The sequence below is a fragment of the Balaenoptera borealis genome, assembly GCF_965194805.1.
Source record: "Balaenoptera borealis genome assembly, chromosome: 10".
Taxonomy (NCBI): Eukaryota; Metazoa; Chordata; class Mammalia; order Artiodactyla; family Balaenopteridae; genus Balaenoptera; species Balaenoptera borealis.
Window position 1 is genome coordinate 56,182,996 of NC_138874.1, and position 12,924 is coordinate 56,195,919.

The 12,924-nt window shown below is 51.6% G+C and overlaps 1 protein-coding gene across 7 annotated transcripts in view; it reads left to right on the plus strand.

The window, feature by feature from the left end:
• The window catches only part of ADAMTS14 (ADAM metallopeptidase with thrombospondin type 1 motif 14), a 162,627-nt gene extending 149,715 nt beyond the window's left edge, over positions 1–12,912 (plus strand). For 4 of the 7 annotated variants that reach the window (XM_082407211.1, XM_082407212.1, XM_082407215.1 and 1 more), the window contains 7 exons: positions 1,086–1,249; positions 4,377–4,545; positions 4,993–5,125; positions 6,974–7,181; positions 10,008–10,137; positions 10,247–10,357; positions 12,080–12,912. In XM_082407211.1, coding sequence (XP_082263337.1) covers positions 1,086–1,249; positions 4,377–4,545; positions 4,993–5,125; positions 6,974–7,181; positions 10,008–10,137; positions 10,247–10,357; positions 12,080–12,573 — 1,409 coding nt within the window. In that variant the 3' untranslated portion in view covers positions 12,574–12,912. Of the gene's footprint in view, positions 1–1,085; positions 1,250–4,376; positions 4,546–4,992; positions 5,126–6,973; positions 7,182–10,007; positions 10,138–10,246; positions 10,358–12,053 lie in introns of all 7 variants that reach the window. The other 3 variants (XM_082407217.1, XM_082407216.1, XM_082407214.1) reach the window with 3 other exon arrangements.
• The last annotated feature ends 12 nt before the right edge of the window (positions 12,913–12,924 follow it).

The window sequence follows — 12,924 nt, forward strand, 5'->3', positions numbered from 1 at the left end:
GGATCCCACTGAGGAGGGAGCAGAGTGACCGGCATGTGGTTCATGCCCTGGATCCTTAGCTCTTATGTTATAATTACACCAGGTGGGGACACCCCGGGGCTCCAGAGCCTTTGCCATCCCCACCTGGCTGGGGGCTCGGGTCCCAGGGTGCAGCCATCCTCTGACCCCGATGCCTCCAGGTGAATGAGGCTGTGACTCGGGGGCCTTTGCTGGGGTGTCTGCACTGCACACCTTCCGCCCGCCGGTCACCCAGCGCCTTTCAGTTACAACTTGTGAGTCACTCGCTGACTGGGGCTTTAAGGGGGAAAAATGGACAGATATTTTTTATACTCCCGCTCTGTGCCAGGCCCTGTGCTGGGCCAAGGACACTGAGATGGAGGAGATACACTGACAGGCTATGGGAGAGACAGGATGTCTGTAATTGCAACAGTGCTAAAAGTCAGGTGCTGATTTGATGACAGTAATAGTGCCTACCATTTATTAAGTGCCAACTGCATGCCATGCACTCTGCCTAGTTCTTTATATATATGAACTCCTTTAATTGTCCCAAGAGCCCCATGGCAGGGTAGGTGGGCAGGGGATACTGCGATTATCCTCATGGGACAGCAGCCCTATGAGCTAGGTAGAATTGTCATTCCCATTTTACAGATGGTAAAACTGAGGCAACACAGGGAGGCTAAGTAACTTTCCCAGATCAATCTGGCTTCAGAGCCTGTACTCTTAGCCTCTATGCTCTGCTGTCGAAGTTGTAAGGAGGGCAAATCCCTGAGGACTGGACAATCAAAGAAGGCTTCCTGGAGGAGGGGAGAATTGTGCTGAGCCTTAAATGTGGGTGGAGATTAGTCAGGCAGGAAGAAGGGGAGACAAGGTGAGAGGAATGGTGTGCACCAGCGTCCAGAGGCAGGGGTGCTATGTGGGGGCAGTGGGATGACCCATCCGACGGGGGAAAGGCTCAGGTGGGAAGGAGTGACAGGTGGGCAGGGAGCCCCTAGGGGCCCACTGGGATGGCCTTGAAACCCCTGAGGTGTGGCTGGTGCTCCTGTGGAGGGGAATAGAAATCTGTGTGACCCTCTCCCCACGGCCAGCGGTGAAGAACCAGGTCACAGGCAGCTTCATCCTCAACCCCAAGGGCAAGGAAGCCACGAGCCGGACCTTCACTGCAATGGGCCTGGAGTGGGAGTACGTGGTGGAGGACGCCAAGGAGAGCCTCAAGACCAGTGGGCCCCTGCCGGAAGCCATTGCCATCCTGGTGAGTCCTCACCCTGCATGGTGGCCCCTGCCCACGCCCGCTTGCTGCCCCAGCCCAATCCCCTAGCTCACCGTCTCTGCTGCTGAGCCAGCGCAGGCCTGGTGGAGATCCTCCCGTTCTGGTGTCTTCAGGAGCCTGGGCAAGGCCAAGATGCCCTCTGTGCTTCGAGGCTGGCAGGATGGCAAGTGAGGAGGAAAAAAGAAATGGTTGTCTCACTGTCTGATCAGAGATGCCCCACACAAGGAGTCTGTTCTCCTTAACACAGGGTCAGAAATAGGGCCCAGGAGGAGCTGGAGGGACCTGGGTTGGTTCCCCCATCGTTCTGCCATCATCCAGTATCCAGTTGCATTATGGCTTTGCCAGCAAGTGAGTCCAGGAGTCCAGTGGCCTGTGGCCCAGGGGTGCTGTCTGGCACTGCCAGCCTCCTGAGAGGGAGATGGGGCCACTGTCCCAGCTGAGGCCCACCTCTGCCCACACCCCCTCCTCCTAGACTATAAGCCAGGGCTTACGGAGCAGGGATTGTTAACTCAGGAGACCAGACCGGGAGGGGCTCTGTTGGCACTGGCTGGTGGCAGGGAGACCTTCTACAGGCTTTGTTCCTGGTGCTACCCTCATTAGTCAGGGAGGCCCTAGAGGGCAGGGTCTGAAGCCTATTGATGTCAGCATATTAATTCAATCCAGCACGTGCTTTCTACTCACCCTATATTTGCTGTCCACCCATACACCCGTGGCTGATTAATCTTCAACGAGAGTACCAAGACCATTCAGTGGGAAAAGGAGAATCTCTTCAACTAATGGTGCTGGGACAACTGGATATGCACATGCAGAAGAATGAAGTTGAAGCCCTGCCTCACACCATATGCCAAAATCAGCTCAAGATAGATCAAAGCCCCAAGTACAAGAGCTAAAACCATAGAACTCTTGGAGAAAAGAGAGGGATAAATCTCATGATCTTGGATTCTTAGATATGATACCAAAAGCATGAGAAACAAAAGAAAAAAAGAGATAAATTGGTCTTCATGGAAATTGAAAGCTTTTGTACATCAAAAAAGACGTTTTTAAGAAAGTGAGAAGATAACCTGAACAGACTGGGAGAAAATATTGGCAATCCTATATCTGATAAGAGTCTCTATTGTAGACCATCTTCCAGAGTCAGGCAGTGTGGGTGCTCTGGTGAGCAGGACAGACCAGCAGACATGGTTCCTGCCTTCATTGGAACTTAGGTGTGTGGGAAGGAGAATCACCAATGGGCACACAGGCTGTTCTCAGGCCTGGCACACAGTAGCTGCTTAGCTTGAGTTTTTTGTTATTGTTGTTAAACATCTTTATTAGAGTATAATTGCTTTACAATGGTGTGTCAGTTTCTGCTTTATAACAAAGTGAATCAGTTATACATATACATATGTCCTCATATCTCTTCCCTCTTGCATCTCCCTCCCTCCCACCCTCCCTATCCTACCCCTCTAGGTGGTCACAAAACACCGAGCTGATCTCTCTGTGCTATGCGGCTGCTTCCCACTAGCTATCTGTTTTACGTTTGGTAGTGTATATATGTCCATGCCACTCTCTCACTTTGTCCCAGCTTACCCTTCCCCCTCCCTGTATCCTCAAGTCCATTCTCCAGTAGGTCTGCATCTTTATTCCCATCTTGCCCCTAGGTTCTTCTGACCATTTTCTTTTCTTTTTTTTTTTTAGATTCCATTTATATGTGTTAGCGTATGATATTTGTTTTTCTCTTTCTGACTTACTTCACTCTGTATGACAGACTCTAACTCCATCCACCTCACTACAAATAACTCAGTTTCGTTCCTTTTTATGGCTGAGTAATATTCCATTGTATATATGTGCCACATCTTTATCCATTCATCTGTTTTTTTTTATTATTTTTTTAAACATCTTTATTGAAGTATAATTGCTTTACAATGGTGTGTTAGTTTCTGCTTTATAACAAACTGAATCAGTTATACATATACATATGTTCCCATATCTCTTCCCTCTTGCATCTCCCTCCCTCCCACCCTCCCCATCCCACCCCTCTAGGTGGTCACAAAGCACCGAGCTGATCTCCCTGTGTTATGCGACTGCTTCCCACTAGCTATCTATTTTACATTTGGTAGTGTATATATGTCCATGACACTCTCTCACCCTGTCACATCTCACCCCACCCCCTCCCCATATCCTCAAGTCCATTCTCTAGTAGGTCTGTGTCTTTATTCCCGTCTTGCCGCTAGGTTCTTCATGGCCATTTTTTTTTTTCCTTAGATTCCATATATATGTGTTAGCATACTGTATTTGTTTTTCTCTTTCTGACTTACTTCACTCTGTTTGACAGACTCTAACTCCATCCACCTCATTACAAATACCTCCATTTCATTTCTTTTTATGGCTGAGTAATATTCCATTGTATATATGTGCCACATCTTCTTTATCCATTCATCTGTTGATGGACGCTTAGGTTGCTTCCATGTCCTGGCTATTGTACATAGAGCTGCAATGAACATTGGGGTACATGACTCTTTTTGAATTATGGTTTTCTCAGGGTATATGCCCAGTAGTGGGATTGCTGGGTCGTATGGTAGTTCTATTTTTAGTTTTTTAAGGAACCTCCATACTGTTCTCCATAGTGGCTGTATCAATTTACATTCCCACCAACAGTGCAAGAGGGTTCCCTTTTCTCCACACCCTCTCCAGCATTTATTGTTTGTAGATTTTTTGATGATGACCATTCTGACCGGTGTGAGATGATATCTCATTGTAGTTTTGATTTGCATTTCTTTAATGATTAATGATGTTGAGCATCCTTTCATGTGTTTGTTGGCAATCTGTATATCTTCTTTGGAGAAATGTCTATTTAGGTCTTTTGCCCATTTTTGGATTGGGTTCTTTGTTTTTTTGATATTGAGCTGCATGAGTTGCTCGTATTAGCCTGAGTTTTGCCATGTGGCTACGGGTCTGAAAGGCCTCGCCAGTGCGTGCTCAGTGCTGCCCCCTCCTGGCTCTCACTGGTTCTGCTTCTGACCCCACATCCTCCCCTTGGACCCCTCCTCCCCGGTCCCCCTATGCTGGCCTTGCTTCCCTGCTCTCCCTTCCTCTCCAGTCCTTTGCCACCTCGTCTGTCTCCCCTCAGGTGCTCCCCCCAGCTGAGGGCGGCCCCCGCAGCAGCCTGGCCTACAAGTACGTCATCCACGAGGACCTGCTGCCCCTTATCGGGAGCAACAATGTGCTCCTGGAGGAGACGGACACCTACGAGTGGGCACTCAAGAACTGGGCACCCTGCACCAAGACCTGCGGAGGAGGTACTGGCTTGCCTGACCGCAGACGCCTTGTGGGAGGAGCGGGAGGGGTCGGGGGCCTGACATCGTCTCCACTTGGCGTGTCCCCAGCTCGTGCCTCAGTTTCTCTTGAAGGTCTCTGGGGCGTGGCAGGGTGCCTGGGCAGGGCCTTGGGGCTGGGCTGGGGGTGCCAGAGCAGTATCCGGGGCAGGACCTCTGCCCTGTAAGAGCTCACCAGCTGCGTGCAGAGACAGCAGCCCACGTCCCCACCTGTGCTATACCAGTGACACCTGAGATGGGCTGACCAAGGAAGCCTTCTTCAGAAAGTGACTTGGGGAGGGGAAGGTGCAGAGGCACAGAGGGAGGGGGGATCGGCTGCAGTCTCTCCGGAGCTCACTGTCCCTGAGGCTCTGGGCAGGACAGTGGGGGCCTGGTGAGACTGACCCCCACGGCAGGCTGTCCTCCCTTCAGGGATCCAGTTCACCAAGTACGGCTGCCGGCGCCGACGAGACCACCACCTGGTCCAGCGGCACCTGTGCGACCACAGGAAGAGGCCCAAGCCCATCCGCCGGCGCTGCAACCAGCACCCGTGTGCCCAGCCTGCGTGAGTGCTTCTGGGGGAGGGACGAGGAGGCTGACCGCAGACCCTCTCTCTGCCCTGACGTCAGGACGAGGGGCGGGTGAGCCTGCTTCCGCCAGCGCTGGAGGGTGGAGGCACGTAGCCCCCGCAGCCGGGACCTCCTGAGCAGAGAGCACCCACACGCCAGCCTCTGCCCATGGCCAGCGCTGCCTTCCTTGCCTGTCCATCCCCTCTGGGATTTCTGCATTAACTTTCACTCCCAGAAGGCGGAAGATGCTGCCTTTGTTCTGCCCCTCCCAGCATTATTTTACAGATGGGGAAGCTGAGGCCCGATCTGGGGACAAGCTTTCCCTCAGTGATCCAGGGGGTCCATGCAGGCGAAGAGGATTTCAGTGTTTCCAGGCCTAGGCCAGGACGCTGTCTACCAGTTCCTCTCTGCCCAGTCATCTGGGGCCCAGGGTTGCGGTCTGGCCTTCCAGCCCCCAGCTGTGGTCTAGCCCTTGATTGGGATGCCCTGGCCTGAGGACACAGGCTCCGTTTGAGCCCAAGGTCGTGTTCTTGGGGTTACTTGGAGGTGGCTTTGGGGAGAGGAAAGAGCGGTAATTTGTGGAGGATCGATGTCTGGTCTCTGAGCCTGTTCCCCAGCGCCTCCCCAGCCCCAGCAGGCTTGTCTAGCGGCCCCCAGGTAGGGCCGAGGGTGGCTGGCCAGTAGGAAACCATGAAGAGCTGAGTCCATCCTCCTGCCTCCCAGGAGTCCTCCCAGGGTTGGGGGGTTCCAACTCGGCCTTGCTGATCCACAGCAGCTCTGCTCCCACAGGGTGGAGGGACCTCAGAGCCAGGGCGGGAGCTGGTGACCGGTGCTCGAACCTGCCATGGCCTCCCTGTGCCCGGCCCAGGCCACGATCCCCAGCCCCCTGGCTCTCCATGGTTCTTTTTTATGCGTTACTTTTTATTCAGGCCACTTTGCCCACAAACATCTGTGATCACAGAGCATGCGGGGCTATCTCTGCCATGACCCCTAGCAGGTCACCCCACCCCGGCTTGTCTCCTTATCTGTAAAATGCCAAACGAAGTTTCGGGGCTTTTTGTTTTGTTTGTTAGGGGAAGGCGTTGGCTAAAGCCGGGGTTTACTAAATGATGCCTCAGGAAACAGAGGGGAGTGGGAGTTGGGGGCTGCCCCTCCCTCCACCCCACCAGAGCAGTTTTGCTTTTGTCTAACTCTTCCAGTGGGCGCCTGCTTAAGATGCTGCTGGAAGTTGCTCTGTGGCCAAAAGACGCTTGGAGACTAGCGGCTTAGCTGATCAGCACCAAAGCTCTGCAGGCACTGACGGTGATAATAATAGTGCCTGCATTTATGACATGCCTACTGCATGCCATGCACTCTGCCATGTGCTTTACATATACAGGTCCTTTAATTGTCCCAAGAGCCCCATGGTAGGGGCTTCTACTCTGCAAGCTGTGATTTTCATCTGTTTTGTGCTCGGCTGAATGTCAGTACCTAGGACAGTGCCTGCACATCATAGACTCGCAAATATTTATGAAGTGTTGAAAGAATCCTGATGTAAAGATGGGGTAACTGAGGCTTAGAGGGGTTAATAGCTTGTCCAAGGACCTGCAGGGTGTCAGGATTTAAATATCCATTATACTCATTTTTCAGATGAGGAAACAGAGGAGAGAATACGTGACCTCCCTAAGGCCACACACCTGACAGCTGCAGAGCCACGTGGATGGTTGGCTTGGCCCCCAAGCATTCTGAAGCCCAAACCCTCTCTGTGGCTCCTGCCTTTGGTGGTTCAGGGGGTGGGAGTGGCCCTGGGAGGAAGTGTCCCATAGTCCCGCCTTTCCTCCACCTTTCTCCCTGTCTGTCTCCAGGTGGGTGACGGAGGAGTGGGGCGCCTGCAGCCGGAGTTGTGGGAAGCTGGGGGTGCAGACTCGGGGAGTGCAGTGCCTGCTGCCCCTCTCCAACGGTACCCACAAGGCCATGCCGGCCAAGGCCTGCCCCGGGGACCGGCCCGAGGCCCGCCGGCCCTGCCACCGCGTGCCCTGTCCAGCCCAGTGGCGGACGGGAGCCTGGTCCCAGGTGAGCTGTCCTCAGGGTGTGGGAGGGGCTGGGCCGCCAGGCACCTTCCTTGCAAAGTCAAGGAAGAGGAGGGTCTGGGTGGAGGAGCTGCAGAGAGATCTGGTGCTCCCTGCAGGCGGAGTGTTTCTGGCTGAATTCCTCTCCCCACATCTGATCTGATTTTTCTCAAAACTAAGTCCAACAGTATGCTGGGCCATGGTTTTGGGCTTGGCCTTTATATTCATTCACTATCAGCTTTGACGTTCACAGAGTTATTTAGGAGGCCTGGGCTAATATCCCTGTGTTACAGATGAGCAAATTGAAAGACATTCTTGTATTAAGAAATATTTACTGGGACTCCCCTGGCTGTCCAGTGGTTAAGACTCCGCACTTCCACTGCAGGGGGCACGGGTTCAATCCCTGGTCGGGAAACTAAGGTGCCAGCTACGTTCCAGGCACACTGTACTAAGAATGCCTGGAGCCCATTACCAGCCAGACAGACCTGATTCTTGTCCTCGGGGTGCTTACAGTCCAGTGAGGGAGACATAAGAGACAAGTACCGATAACAAAAGCATTTACAGGTTGCAGTTGGAGCTGAGCAGAAGTAAACAGGGTAACATATCAGGGAGGGCCTCTCTGAGGAGGTGACATTCCAGCTGAGACCTGAGGTGTGAGCCATATGAAGACCCTGAGGCAAGAACAGCCTTGCCATGTTCCAGAAACCTAAAGGACATTGGGACTAGAGCTTAATGAGAGGGGCAGGGGTTACACGAAATCTTTGGAAAGTGGGCAGGGGGTCAAATCCTGCAGGGCTTTTTGAGGAGTTAGAGTTATTCTAAGAGCAGTGGGAAACTTGAAAGGTTTTAACGTGTATGTCACCAGCTCTGATTTCAGGTTTAAAGATCACTCTGGCAGCTCTGTAGCAAGTTCATTGCTGGGAGGCCAGGGAAGAAAAAGGCAAACAGTAAGAAGGTTGTGGAATAGTCCAGGGGCCACAGGGAAGTTTTTTCAAGTTTTGGGTTTTCTCTTAAAAATTCGTTTGATATGAACCTTGAAGACATTATGTAGAGTGAAATAAGCCAGACACAAAATGACAAATACTCTATGATTCCACTTATGTGAGATACCTAGAGCAGTCAAATTCATAGAGAGAGAAAGTAGAAGTGTGGTTGGCAGGGACCAGGGGAGAGGGGAATGGGAAGTTAATGTTTAATGGGCACACAGTTTCAGCTTGGGAAGAAGAAACAGTTCTAGAGATGGATGGTGGTGATGGTTACACAGTAATGTGAATGTACTTAATGCCACTGAACTGTACACTTAAAAATGGTTATGATGTAAATTTTATGATCTGTATATTTGATTACAATTTTTAAAACCTCATTCGATCATGGAAATAAGCACAATGATGTTTATTGTAATAGCAAGATATCAGGAAATATTCTAAATATCCATCCATAGGAAATTGGACCCCCCCCCAAAAAAAAAACCCATGGTCTATTCATGTAATAAAATACTATACAGCAAGAAAAATGAATAAGCTTGAACTGTACTTATCAATATAGATAAACCTCAGAAAAACAGGTGAGAAAAAGCACTGAAGTATGAAGAAAAAAGCACTACCAGTGGGGATACCATTTACTTAAAGTTTAAAAAGGCACAACACAATATTTGAAAATGCGCCAGAATACTGATTTATTAAAGTTGCTAGTGGGGGTGTTTGAACAGGCGTTCATGACCAACTTCCTCATAGTTTCCTGTAGGCTTGAAATATTGCATAATACAGAGTATTTTAAATAACTAAAAATCCCCACACAACCTGTGCAGATTTTATATTCTTCTCCATAATATATAGCTTTATTTGTTTGAATATAAACCAGAAAGACTGCTGGTCCATAAAGGGCCCCTTCAATAAAACAGAAATGTGACAGCTGGTGGAAGATAGTTGCCCCTGTAAGATGGGCAGAGCATTCCAGAGCTATTGCTGTTTGTAATTATTCCTCCTGGGAAGACGAGCCATCTTTGTCCCCCTGTTCTGTGTGGCATGTGACCCTTGTGTCTCCCTTGCTCATCACCTGCCCTGGTATGAGAAGTGGACCTTTGCAAGTCCTTCCCATCCCGCTAGGAGAGGCTGTGCTCAGTGCCTACAAACCCAGTGACCTGGTCACGTGGGGCACCCTTGCTTTTCCTGAAGCCACCCCACCCCTTTATCAGAGTATGTGGGTTCCAGGGCATGATGTGTGTGGCAGCCCTTTCAAATGGCCTTCTGTTCCTTGTACCCACACCTTTCCCTCTTAGAGAAGAAGACACTTTTGAGCATGTCTCTGCAAGCTGAGTGTTGGAAACAAAGTCATTCAATGTCAGAGCTAGAGGGGTCCGTGGTGACCCCATCACCCAGCTCTCTCAGCTTAGCCGTTGTTACAATCTGGGTTCCTGCATCCCCTTAACAAGGTATCATCAAGTGCATGGACCTGCCTCAGGTCCCTTGGGCTAGTGGATGGCAGCGGGGTGATACACAAAATATTTAAGGACCCAGGCACAGGCCAGACAGAGTGGACACAAGCAGTAGTGCCGGAATGGGGTCCCACAGGCCCCCTCCAGATGGTGGGAAGGTTCAGGGGGCTCTAAGATCAGGGCAGTGGCTCTTTCCCACCTGGTACAGGAGTATTTGACAGTTGCTGTGCTGTCCTGAGAGGCTGTTGAGAGCAGTCCTTGCATGTCCCTCTGGTCCAGCAGAGACTTGGCACCCTTCTCTGTCCCCTTTCTGTCCTGGGCACTGGCTGGACTTCGGAGCTCACCGCCTCCTTCCTCTGTCTCTCCACACCCCCCACTCCTGTCTCCCCACGGCAGTGCTCCGTCACTTGCGGAGAGGGCGTCCAGCTGCGGCAGGTGGTGTGCCGGGCCAACGCCAGCAGTCTGGGGCAGTGTGAGGGGGACAAGCCGGACACGGTCCAGGTCTGCAGCCTGCCCGCCTGCGGAGGTGAGCCGGGTAGGATCGGGGGGCCAGCCCAGCTCCTCTGGCCTAGACCTGAGGCCCAGCTTGGCTGGCTTCCCAGTGCAAATACTAGAGCTGCTTTTCCCCCTCACAGGAAATCTCCAGAACTCCACAGTGAGGGCAGACGTCCGGGAACTTGTGACCGCAGAGGGGGAGTGGATGCCACAATCTGGGCCCCTAGATCCCATCAACAAGATATCATCAAGTAAGTGTATCTCTGGACCCCACCCCCTCCCCAGTCTTCCAGTGTTCACGGCATCGTGGGCATGGGCCGTGCAGTGGAGTGGACCCAGGTTCCAGTCTGTCCACGTGACCTTAGCCTCTTGGAGCCTTGGATTCCTCAGCTGTGAGGTGGGGATGATGCTTATATTGGTCCATGGTTCCTTATCTGCAGTTCCAAAATATTGAAAGCTGCAAGTGTCTCCCTAAATTTGGTGCAGACTCACTGGGCAGCAAAATCTGAACTGAACTAATGAGAGATTAGTTATTTTTTTGCTGCGGAAACATTGCCGTATTTGGTTGCAAGGTGACCTCCGGTCTCCACTGGGGACATTATATAATATGAATACACTGAATATTACTCTTCTAACCTCAAAAGTTCTGAATTATGAACCACATCTGGTTCCAAGATTTCTGGATAAGCAGTTGTAGTTCTGAGCTCTCTTTATAGGGCTGTTGAGAGAATTAAATGAGATAATGCATGCATTCCTGCGTAGCAGTCAGCCAACAACAAATATAGTAGCAGTCATTTCTCTCTGCTTCATGATCAGGAGCCCACCAGCTCACCCACTCATCTTTCCATCCATCTGCCCATCCATCTAACCACCCATCCATCCATTAATAAATATTAACTAAGCACCTACTATATACCAGGCTCTATGTTCTGTGCTTCCTTCCTAGGTTCCTTCTCTGTTTCCCTTTCTTACCTTCCCAAGGACCAGGGTCTGACAAGATGAGTAGCAGAAAGATCCCAGACCCTAACTCCTAGTTAGAGGATCAATTGGCTGTGTGACCTTGTACAAATTTGTGAAACTCTCTGAGCTCAGCGACCTCATCTGTAAGATAGAGGGGTCTGATTAAATGTCCTCACAGGAGCTTCTGGCTCCAGTCTTGCTGCTGCTCTGCTCCTGTGCTGAGGCTCAGGGTGTTCAAGTGCTTGGGTTTCCTTTCCTTTTCCTCTGGGAGCAAAGGGGAGCTCTGATTCTGATTCTAGAATTCTGGCGCCATCTAGAGGCCACTGGCTTTCCATTTTCTCTAGTCTCTCTCCTGGTCCCCTAAGCCAGCACCCTACCTTTTCTCTCTTTTCTTTCTCTCCCTCTCCCTCTATCTCTCCCCCTCCTCTCCTCTTCCCTGTCCCCCTCCTTTTCTCTTTCCCTGGCAAAAATTAATAGAAAGCAAAGCTCCTGCCTTCACATTGTCTGGAGAGACCTACCTGAAGTTATCACAGAAATGCAAAAACATTTTTAGATGACATTTGAACAAAAGCAAACAAAACTAATATAATGAGCACCCCTCTATGCCAGGAACTTTACAGATGCTATTTACAATAATAATATTATTATTCATTGGTAAATGTCAGCATTATCCCCATTTCACAGAAGAAACTGAGTGTTGGAGAGTTTAAATGACTTGCCCGAAGCCTTGCAGCTTTAAAGTGATGGAGCCTTGATCAGAACCTAGATCTGCTTGATTCCAAATTTATTGGTGGGGGGCTTACTGTTCCAAATGCGTGCTCACCAGGGGCAGGATGTTTAAGCTGCTTGTCACAGTGTGAGTAACCCGGGCATCTGCCTGGCCCTGGCCAGAGTGGATCGGATTCCTTTGGGTTGATTGGGAGGTGGTGAGGGCGGGAGACGGAGGGCTGAGTGGGAGTTGTAACCTGGCTGATGGGCGTCCTCCAGCATCGGTCCTTGTGCTGTGTGTGCAGCGGAGCCCTGTGTGGAGGACAGGTCCATCTTCTGCCAGATGGAAGTGCTTGATCGCTACTGTTCCATCCCCGGCTACCACCGGCTGTGCTGTGAGTCCTGTACCAAGAAGGCCTCGGGCCCTGACGCGAGCCCGGACCCCAGCCTGGCCTCACCACCACCCTTCTCCACTCCTGGGAGCCCCTTCCGAGGACCCAAGTCCCCTCCAGAGGCTGTGGAGCCCGCTGTGGGACCAGCGGGATCAGACGACCATCAGCATGGCCGACCCACACAGCTCCCAGGACCTCTGGGCACAAGCTCACCAGTGAGCCAGCGCCGCTTTGCTGCCCAGAAACTGAACCCTACAGTATTCTGGGGCACTTCCCCTAGTGCCCCCCGGGGACTGCCCTGGGGCTGGGCTGGGGCCCCTACACCAGTCTCTGAGGATAAAGGGCAGCTCAGGGAAGACCCGAAGCATCCAGGCCCCAGCCTTCCCACCACCTCCCCGGGGACATGAGCCTTGCCTCGCCCATCCCGCCAGTCAAGTTTACACTCTCTGTGCTGCCCCGGACATCCCGGCTCAGAGGACACACAGCGGGGCCGGGGCAAGCACGGACTGCCTTTTAAATTATTTGCCTTCTTATTGTTCTAGTTTGGGGCTGTGACACTTTTCAGCCCATGAAGTGGGTCTATGAGGAAGAAAAAGATCAGGGAAAGCCCTAACCGGAGATACCTCAGCAAGCAGCCCAGGTGACCGAATTGAACCTCTCAGGGGCTCCTGTCTGTCTCTCCTGCCAGGACTGAGGGCCAGCTAACACCCCCCAACACACACACGCACGCACACACACACACACACACACACACACAC